Genomic DNA, 10,620 nt, shown 5'->3' on the forward strand with positions numbered 1-10,620 from the left:
TCGCGGGTTCTAGAGTGCAGGCTCAGTAGTTGTGGCACGTGGGCTTAGTTGCTCCGCAGCATGTGGGATCTTCCCGGACCAGGGCTCGAACCCGTGTCCCCTGCATTGGCAGGCAGATTCTTAACCACTGGGCCACCAGGGAAGTCCTGATTCAATTTTATTACTAGCTGTAAGTCTCTTTAGATTTTCTGTTTCTTCATGATTTAGTCTTGATAGGTTTTGTGTTTCTAGGAATTTGTCCCTTTTGTCTGGGTTATTCAATTTGTTGATATACAGTTTGTTCTGTTAGAATGGTAGCAATGTCTCCACTTTTATTTCTGATTTTAGTAGTTTGAGTCTTCCCTCTTTTTTTCTTAGTCTGTCTAGCTAAAGATTTGTCAATTTTGTTGATGTTCTCAAGGAACCAATTTTTGTTTTGGTTTTTCTCTAGCTTATTTTATCTCTGCTCTAATCTTTATTTTATCTTTCCTTCTGGTAGCTTTGTGTTTAGTTCTTTTTCTAGTTCCTTAAGTTATAAAGTTAGTTTGTTATTTTGAGATGTTTCTTGGTTGTTGTTTTTTTTTTTTTTGGCCACACTGCACAGCCTGTGGGATTTTTAGTTCCCCGACCAGGGATTGAACCCAGGCCCCCCAGGCAGTGAGTGCACGGTGTCCTAACCACTGGACTGCTAGGGAATTCCCAGTTTCTTTTTTGTTTGTTTGTTTGTTTTAAGTACTTTTTACTTTTTAAATTTTTTTTTTTTTTTTTTTTTGCCACTCTGTGTGGCATACTGGATCTTAGTTCCTCAACCAGGGACTGAACTCATAGTCCCTGCATTGGGAGTGTGGAGTCTTAACCATTGGACCGCCAGGGAAGTCCCTGGTTTTTTTTAATGTAGTGTTTATACCTATAAATTTCTCCCTTAGCACCACTTTTGCTGCCTACCTTAAGTTTGATATGTTGTGTTTTGTTTTTCTTGGTCTCTAAGTATTTTCTCATTTCCCTTTTGATTTCTTTGATCCATTGGTTTAATTTCTACAATTTTGTGATTTTTTTTTCTCCCTGATTTTCTTTCTGATACTGATTTCTAACTTTATCTTGTTGTGGTCAGAAAAAATACATGGTGTGATATGTATCTTTTAAAATCTATTGACTAACTTTGCAGCCTAACATATGGTCTGTCCTGGATAATGTCCCATATGCACTTGAAGAATGTATGTGCTGCTGTTTTGGGGGAGAGTGTTCTGTGTATGTCTGTTAGATCTAGTTAGTTTATTTATTAAGTCCTACTTCCTTATCTTCTGCTTGATATATTATTGTGAGTGGGGTATTGAAGTCTCCAACTATTAACTGTAAAGCTGTCTATTTCTCTTTAATTCTGTTAGGTTTTGGCCTCATATATTTTGATGGCCTGTCATTAGGTGTGTAAATGTTTATAATTGCTATGTCTAATTTCTGTAGCTAGCCTTTTAAAATATATAATGCTCTTTTTTGTCTCTTGAAATCTTTTTTGATTTCAAGTCTATTTTGTCTGCTATTAGTATAGCCATGCATGCTGTCTTTTGGTTACTGTTTGCATTGTATGCCTTTTTCCATCCTTTCACTTTCAGCCTATTTGGGTCTTTGGATCTCAGCCTCTTGTAGATAGCATATAGTTGGATCATATGTTTTTATCCATTCTACAAATCTCTGTCTTTTCCTTAAGAGTTTAATCCATTTACAATTAAAGTAATTACAGATAAGGAGAGATTTACTTCTGTCACTTAATGCTATTTGTTTTTTATACAGGCATACCTTGTTTTATTGCACTTTGCAGATATTGCATTTTTTATATTGAAGTCTGTGGCAGCCCTGCGTCAAGCAAGTCTGTTGACGCCATTTTCCCAAACAGTATTTGCTTACTTCATGTCTCTGTTACACGTTGGTAATTATGGCAGTATGTTGAACTTTTTCATTATCATTATATCTGTTATGGTGATATGTGATCAGTAATCTTTAGTATTACTACTACAACTCACTGAAGACTCAAATGATGGTTAGCATTTTTTAGCAGTAAGGTATTTTAAATTAAGGTATGTCCATTTCCTTTAGACATAATGCTATTGCACATTTAATAGACTGCAGTGTAAACACAATTTTTATATGCACTGGGAAACCAAAACATTTGTGTGGCTCACTTTATTGTGATATTTGCTTTATTGAGATGGTCTGGAACTGAACCCACAGTATCTCCAAGGTATGCCTAATGTATGTCTTATGGCTTTTTTGTCCCTCATTTCCTGCATTATACTGTCTTTTGTGCTTAGTTGATTTTTCATAGTGAAAAATTTTAAATTCCTTTTTCATTCATTTTCTGTATTAACATACAAAATTTGTCTCCTTTACAGCTGCACCCCTTTTGGTTGTTGATGTTACAAAATTAAATATTTATACATTGTGTGCTCCCCGAAAACTAATAATTCTTTTAGATGCATTAGGCTCTTATACTATATAAAAAATAAGGTTTGGAATTATAAGACAAAGTTATAGTAATACTAGGTTTTACACTAATTTTTTTTCCCTGAGAATGTGTTAGTCTCCTAAATCATGTAGAAAGTAAAATGTGCAATTACAAACCATTGTTACAATACCAGCTTTTATAATTGCCCATGTATTTACTTTTATTGAGGTCTTTATTTCTCCATATGGCTTGAAGTTACTGTCTTGGAGGACTCCCTTGAGCTTTTCTTGTATGGCTGGTCTAGTGGTCACGAATCCCCTCAGCATTTGTTTTTTTTTTTTTTTTTTTTTTTGCGGTACACTGGCCTCTCACTGTTGTGGCCTCTCCCGTTGCGGAGCATAGGCTCCGGACGTGCAGGCTCAGCAGCCATGGCTTACGGGCCCAGCCGGTCTGCGGCATGTGGGATCTTCCCGGACCGGGGCACGAACCCGTGTCCCCTGCATCGGCAGGCAGATTCTCAACCGCTGCGCCACCAGGGAAGCCGCCCTCAGCTTTTGTTTATCTGGAGATAATTAATTTCTCCTTCACTTTTTTGAAGGACATTCTTACTGGCTATAGGATTCTTGGCCGACAGTTTTTTTCTTTTAGTACTTGGGATGTATCAGCTCACTGTCTTGTGGCCTCCAAGGTTTCTGTTGAGAAATCTCATGATCTTATTGAGGATACCTTGTATGTAACAGTTTGCTTCTTGCTGCTTTCAGAATTCTGTCTTTGGCTTTTGAAAGTTTGAGTATGATATGTCTTTTTTTTTTAATACCATGATTTTAAGAATTGAGGTATAGTTGATGTACAATATTATATAAATTTCAGGTGCATAACAAAATGATTCACAATTTTTAAAGGTTACATTCCATTTATACTTATTATAAAATATTGGCTATATTCCCTGTGTTGTACTATATATCCTTGTAGTTTATTTATTTTATACATAGTAGTTTGTACCTCTTAATCCCCTACCCTTATCTTGCCCCTTCCCCCTTCCCTCTCCCCGCTGGTAACCACTAGTTTGTTGTCTATATCTGTGAGTCTGTATCTATTTTGTTATATTCATTAATTTTATTTTTTAAATTCCACATATAAGTGGTAACATACAGTATTTTAGCCTAATACCCTCCAAGTTCATCTATGTTGTTGCAAATGGCAACATTTCCTTCTTTTTTATGACTGAGTTGTATTCTGTTGTATATATACCACATCTTCTTTACCCATTCATCTGTTTTTTTTTTTTTTAATTGAAGTATAGTTGGGGAGTTACCTGGTGGTCTAGTGGTTAGGATTTGGCGCTTTCACTACCATGGCCTGAGTTCAATCCCTGGTCGGGGAACAGATCCTGCAAACTGTGTGGTGTGGCAAAAAAAAGAAGTGTAGTTGATTTGCAATGTTGTGTTAATTTCTGCTGTACAGCAAAGTGGTTCATTTATACATATATATACATTCTTTTTTATATTCTTTTACATTATAGTTTATCAGAGGATATTGAATATAGTTCCCTGTGCTATACAGTAGGACCTTGTTGTTTATCAATTCTATATATAATAGTTTGCATCTGCTAACCCCAAACTCCCACTCCATCCCTCCCTCATCCCCCACCCCTTGGCAACCCTAAGTCTGTTCTTTATGTCTGTGAGTCTGTTTCTGTTTCGTAGATAAGTTCATTTGTGTCATATTTTAGATTCCACGTATAAATGATATCATATGATATTTGTCTTTGACTTTAACTTCACTTAGCATGATAATCTCTAGGTCCATCCATGTTGTTGCAAATGACATTATTTTGTTCTTTTTTAATGGCTGAGTAGTATTCCATTGTATATATGTACCATATCTTCTTATCCATTCATCTGTCAATGGACATTTAGGTTGTTTCCACGCTTTGGCTATTGTGAATAGCGCTGCTATGAACATTAGGGTGCATGTATCTTTTTGAACTATAGTTTTGTCCAGATGTATGCCCAGGAGTGGGATTGCTGGATGATACGGCAACTCTATTTTTAGCTTTTTGAGGAACCTCCATACTGTTTTCCGTAGTGGCTGCACCATCTTACATTCCCACCAACACTGTAGTAGGGTTCCCTTTTCTCCATACCCTTTCTAGCATTTGTTATTTGTAGACTTTTTAATGATGGCCATTCTGACTGGTATGAGGTGGTACCTCTTTGTAGTTTTATTTGCATTTCTCTGATAAGTAGTGATGTTGAGCATCTTTTCATGTGCCTGTTGGCCATCTATATGTCTTCTTTGGAGAAATGTGTACTTAGGTCTTCTTCCCATGTTTGGATTGGGTTGTTTTTTTTGTTGTTGTTGAGTTGTATGAGCTGTTTTATATTTTGGAAATTAAGCCCTTGTCAGTCACATCATTTGCAAATATTTTCACCTAGTCCGTAGGTTATCTTTTCTTTTTGTTTACTGTTTCCTTTGCTATGCAAAAGCTTGTATTTGATTAGGTCCATTTGTTTATTTTTGCTTTTATTTCTATTGCCTTGGGAGACTGACTTAAGAAAACCTTGGTACATTTATGTCAGAGGATGTTTTGCTTATGTTCTCTTCTAGGAGTTTTATGGTGTCATGTCTTATGTTTAAGTCTTTAAGCCATTTTGAGTTTATTTTTGTGTATGGTGTGAGGGTGTGTTCTAACTTCATTGAATTACATGTGGTTATCCAACTTTCCCAACACCACTTGTTGAAGAGACTGTATATTCTTGCCTCCTTTGTCAAAGATTAATTGACTGTAAGCATGTGTGTTTATTTATGGGCTCTCTATTCTGTTCCATTGATCCAGATGTCTGATTTTGTGCCAGTACCACACTGATTACTGATAGCTTTGTAGTACTGTCTGAAGTCTGGGAGGGTTAAGTATGATATGTCTTGATGTGAGTCTTTGAGTTTATCCTGGAATTCACTGAGCTTCTTGGATATCTATGTTCATGTTTTTTCATCAGATTTGGAGAGTTCTGAGTTGCTGTATCTTCACATATTCTCTGCCTCTTTCTCTTTCTTTTCATTTTCTGGAATTCCCACAATGCATACATTGGGCTATTTGATGGTGTCCCATAGGTCCCTTAGGCTCTGTTCACTTGCTTCAGTCTTTTTTCTTTCTGTTCCTCAGACTTGATAATTTCCTTTGTCCTATTTTCAAGTTTGCTGATTCTTCTGCCTGTTCAGATCTGCCTTTGAATCCCTCCAGTGCATTTTTCATTTCAGATACTGTACTTTTCAGCTCCAGGATTTCTTTCTGGTTTCTTTAAAAGTTTATAATATCTTTTATGATACTTTCATTTTGTTCACATGTTGTTTTCTTGACTTTTTGACATCTTCATTTCCTTGAGTATCTTTAAGGCAGTTAATGTCTTTGCCTAGTAAATCTGCCATTGGGTCTTTTTCAGGGACAGTTTCTATTGATTTTTTTCCCCTTTGAATGGGCTATACTTTCGTGTTTCTTTATGTGTCTTGTGATTTTTTTGTTGAAGACTGGACATTTGAATCTAATAACATGGTAACTTTGGAAGTCAGATTCTCTCCCTTTCCTGGGGTGTGCTGGGATTTTTTTTTTTTGTATATTTGGGGTGGGGGCTTGATTTTGAAGGATATTTCTGTGCTGAGGATCAGCTTGATGTATAAAATTAATGTCTTCTCAGTTCTTATCTGAGCCTTTTCCTGGACATTTCTGTAGGGACAATGTCTTTTTTAATGTTCTACTCTAATATCTGGCTCCCAAAGGGAGGAAAAAGTGAAAAATGAAGTGGGGGAGGAAGGGGGCTGGCCCTTCACATCCAGGGAAGTCACTTCAGCCAGAGGGGGAGGGGATTGCAACAATGGAGGGAGGTGCAACAACAATGGCTACCTTTCTCTTTGTACCTCTGTGACTGAAAGCAGCAGTCAGCAATCAGACCACAGATCTCCAGTATTTGGAAAATAGAGCCCTTTTTGCCTAACCAGCGTCCCCCAAGCTGTGTGCAAGCGACTCCAGGAAGAGCTGCACAGCTGACTGGGGCTGAGAGCTGAAATTGAGGGAAATTAACTTCAGTTTATTGTCCAGGGCTTACCCTGGCAGCTGCAAACCTTCAACAGACTGCAAAGTTCCAAAATAGTTATGTCAGACAGATTCTGCCTTTGCAATTGTTGTCTAGGTGGGACAGATTCCTGGTGCTGCCTACTCTGCTGTCTTCACAGAATCTTCCTCCTTTTTTAAGGCTAAATGGTATTTCATTGTATATATAGACCACATTTTTTTTAATACATTCATTTATTGATGGGCACTTGGGTTGCTTTCATACCTTAGGTATTGTGAAAAGTGCTGCAACGAACATGGGAGTTCAGATACCTCTTTGAGAGCTTGTGATGCTTGATTGAAGGTTTAAAAAATCGTGTCTCTCCTGATGGTAATAATTATGTGTCTCATGTTAGAGTAACCTCCTGGTTATGGGCTATCCCCAACTCCCAATGTCACAGCAAACACAGTCTACTCATTTCAGTGTTTTTTTTCCATTTGATAAATTACCTGAAGTGAAAAGATGCTATTTGCTTCATTCTAGGCATGCCAGGCTGCCAAGAAAACAAAAACAGATGACCGAGGAGCAGATGAAAACACTTCGGAGCAGACAATCCTTAATATGATTTCCCAGAGCTCTTCAGATACAACTATTGCAGGTTTAATGAGTATGTCAGCTTCTTCTACCACAAGTGCAGTGCCTTCCCTTCCAGCCACTGAAGAGTCAACCAGTAACTTAAGCAATGTGGAGATGTTGCCAAGTGAGCGTTGGCTGTCCTCCCACCCTCCTTTTAAGGTAGAACCTGCTCAGGGTCATCGGACTAGTGAGAATTTAGCACTTATAGGAGTTGATCATTCCTTGCAACAGGATGGTTCAAATGCATTTGTTTCCCAGAAGCAGAATAGTAAGAGTGTGCCATCAGCTAAAGTATCACTGAAAGAATACCGTGCAAAGCATGCAGAAGAGTTGGCTGCCCAGAAGAGGCAACTGGAGAACATGGAGGCCAATGTGAAGTCACAGTATGCCTATGCTGCCCAGAATCTCCTGTCTCAGCATGATAGCCATTCTTTCATCCTTCTGAAAATGCCCATAGAGTGCTCAGAAAACCCTGAGCGGCCTTTTCTGGAAAAGACTGACAAAACAGCTCTCAAAATGAAAATCCCAGTGACAAGTGGAGATAAAGCTGCCACTTCAAAACCAGAGGAGATAAAAATGCGCATCAAAGTTCACACTGCAGCTGACAAGCACAATTCTGTAGATGACAGTGTCACAAAGAGCCGTGAGCACAAAGAAAAGCACAAGACCTACCCATCTAATCATCATCATCATCATAATCACCACTCACACAAACACTCTCACTCACAGCTTCCAGCTAGTACTGGGAACAAACGTCCAGGTGATCCAAAACATAGTAGCCAGACAAGCACCTTAGCACACAAACCCTATAGCTTGTCTAGCTCTTTCTCCTCTTCCAGTTCTTCTCATAAAAGGCCCTTCCCTGAAGAGACTGGAGGGGCAGTGTTTGATCATTCAGCTAAGATTGCCAAGAATACTAAATCCTCTTCCATAAATTTCTCCTTCCTTCCTCTTCCTGCAATGGCCCAGTTGCCTGGGCATAGCTCAGACACAAGTGGCCTTACTTTTTCACAGCCCAGCTGTAAAACTCGAGTTCCTCACATGAAATTGGATAAAGGCTCCACTGGGGCCAATGGTCACAATGCAACCCAGACCATAGACTATCAAGATACTGTGAATATGCTTCACTCCCTTCTCAATGCCCAAGGTGTTCAGCCCACTCAGCCGCCTGCGTTTGAATATGTTCATTCTTATGGAGAATATCTGAATCCACGGGCTGGTGGAATGTCCTCCAGACCTGGCAATACAGACAAACCCCGGCTACCACCTCTACCATCAGAACCTCCTCCACCACTTCCACCCCTTCCCAAGTAAAAAAGAAAAAGACGAGGAGAAAAAAAACTTTAAAAAAAACACACATCTTTTTTTTTTTTTTTAAACTACTGATTCTGGACTAAGAAAATTACTTCCCTTATGAAATATGTCACCTTTGTTGGACTAGGAATAAATTTATATTGAGACATAGGTGGGAAGGTGGTAGAGGGCCTTGGTTATTATATCTCCTGCCTCAGAAATTTAACTATTTTATTATAGTTTTTACTGAGAGGTGAGAATGTGTTAAAGCTGTGAAGGATTCATAATACTTTCTCTGTTCTTGGCCTCTCCACCTCCTAATTAGGTCGATTAGAGTTGATATCTTCCCTCTTCTTGCCAGGACTGAAGTATGGAGGGTTTGTTTTATCAAACAGTTGTGGATCCTTTTGGTGTTTAATATATCAGAAGAGAGGAAGTATTTAAACGTCAAAATCTTTTAAGAGACTTTAAAAAAATAATTTAAAGAAAGTAAGTTATCTGTTTAGTTTTTTTTATATAATTGGGGAAGGGATAGGGATTTTGCTGTGTGTATCAGATACACGGCAGTGAGTCCTGGGGGGTGGGATTGGAGGGTGGGGGGTGTGTGTGTAGTGGGGATGGGAGGATAGGATTTTGGCCGTGAGTTCTGAGATCGGCTCTGGCCACTTGAAGTGTTTCGACCTTTAAGTGTGTATGTAAGTGTGGGTATGTGTGTTTTTAGTGTGTGTGTGTTTAAAAGTTATGTTTTATCTTTCCTTCCCTGTACTTCACCATTTTTACTTCCTAACAGTCTACTAGAGAGAACACGGTGTGGCCTTTAAAACATAAAGGAAGGAAGAAGCCTGTATTTGACATTTCTCTTTCTTTATGTTGTAATTGAGGGTAGCCTTCTAAATTCTAGTTTGGGCAGGTGCAGCCAATGGTCGGACTCTGGACTCCATTATAAAAACTTCCTTTTTACCCCCTTTTTCCTTTTGATACAGAACAAAGGTGGGGTTGAGGAAGAAGGCTGGAGAGCTAGGCTGGCTTCTGCCCTACAGAATTGGGTGTGCTTTTTTTCACATTGGGCTTTGGGAAAGTGTTCAAGTAAGAGCAGTCTCAGGGTCTCTGAAGGGAAGGGGGATGTGCTATCCTTCCTGTGAAAGCCCAGACCATATGTGAGAATAGATCTGGGAGAAGCCATGGAGCTAAAGGATACTGAAACAATGAAAACTGTGATTGGGAATTTTTAGGACATTGTATTTTAAATTATATTATGAATGTAAGACTTTATTTTTATCTGTATATCTGAAGGGAGGCAGCTGTATCCTCTATTTTTGCAGCCTATATGACTTCAGAGATTGGAGCTTATGAATTTAACAGTGCTGGTGCCATGAGGGTGAGCAAGCCTAGCCTTCAGATACTGTTATGTTTAGATTGTGCATCTTTGGTGGTTTTAGCTTCTAGGCAGAAGTTCTTTTGTAGATTTCTAAGAGTCCTTTAGAAAAATGGATCAGGAGTCCTATTCTAATGGGTGCTTAATTATCCCATATTTTAGGAGTGAACATTTTTGTTGAGGAAAGAAATTTTCAAGGGGCTAGAAAGAATTCTAAGCCAAGTTGTCCAGCTGAAAATGCCACCTAGCCACAGATCATTTAATGTGATATTTTTTCAGTCTTCATGGTGTTTTTTGCCGTGGAAAAGGTGATGCAATTTGAATTTGTCTTCTTGATTTTAATGCAGCTTTTTTCACACCAAATATTCTTTGTGGATAAATTGAAGTTTTTCATTGGAAGTCATAGGGAGAAAGGAGTTGTACATGTGCTGCTGCTTGCCAGGAACAGGTTGGGGAGAAAACTGAGACAGTTGGAATTGATGATGCACTGGCCTAATATAGGAGGGAATTTGTTCAGTAAGCCTTAACTGAAGGTGAATTAGTGTCCTGCACTTCTGCATATTTGAACTGTCTGGAGTGCCTGCCATTGCTGTGTAAAGTGAGCTCTGTGCTGATTGATACACCAGTAATACTTTTGACTTGGAATGTCACTTTACTTTTATGGAAGACATTTTCCTCTTTCTCCTTGATATTTTCTGTGTTGTGCTAGGTAATTGGTAATTGGTAGATGCGTGGTGTGTTTACTAAATTTAGGCTATTTGTTTAGATTTTGTTTGGCGGAGTCAGCTTTCCTTTCTGACCTTCCCAAAAGGTTATTTAGTTTGCATCTTGTGGAATTGATGATCACT

The 10,620-nt window shown here is 38.6% G+C and overlaps 1 protein-coding gene across 1 annotated transcript in view; it reads left to right on the forward strand.

The window, feature by feature from the left end:
• The window catches only part of CCNT1 (cyclin T1), a 29,102-nt gene extending 20,625 nt beyond the window's left edge, over positions 1 to 8,477 (forward strand). Inside the window, exon 9 of the mRNA XM_081247817.1 lies at positions 7,012 to 8,477. Within this exon, the coding sequence (XP_081103943.1) occupies positions 7,012 to 8,418 (1,407 nt within the window). The 3' untranslated portion in view covers positions 8,419 to 8,477. The remainder of the gene's footprint in view (positions 1 to 7,011) is intronic.
• Positions 8,478 to 10,620: the final 2,143 nt, after the last annotated feature.

Source organism: Mesoplodon bidens (assembly GCF_964165515.1).
Source record: "Mesoplodon bidens genome assembly, chromosome: 11".
NCBI lineage: Eukaryota > Metazoa > Chordata > Mammalia > Artiodactyla > Ziphiidae > Mesoplodon > Mesoplodon bidens.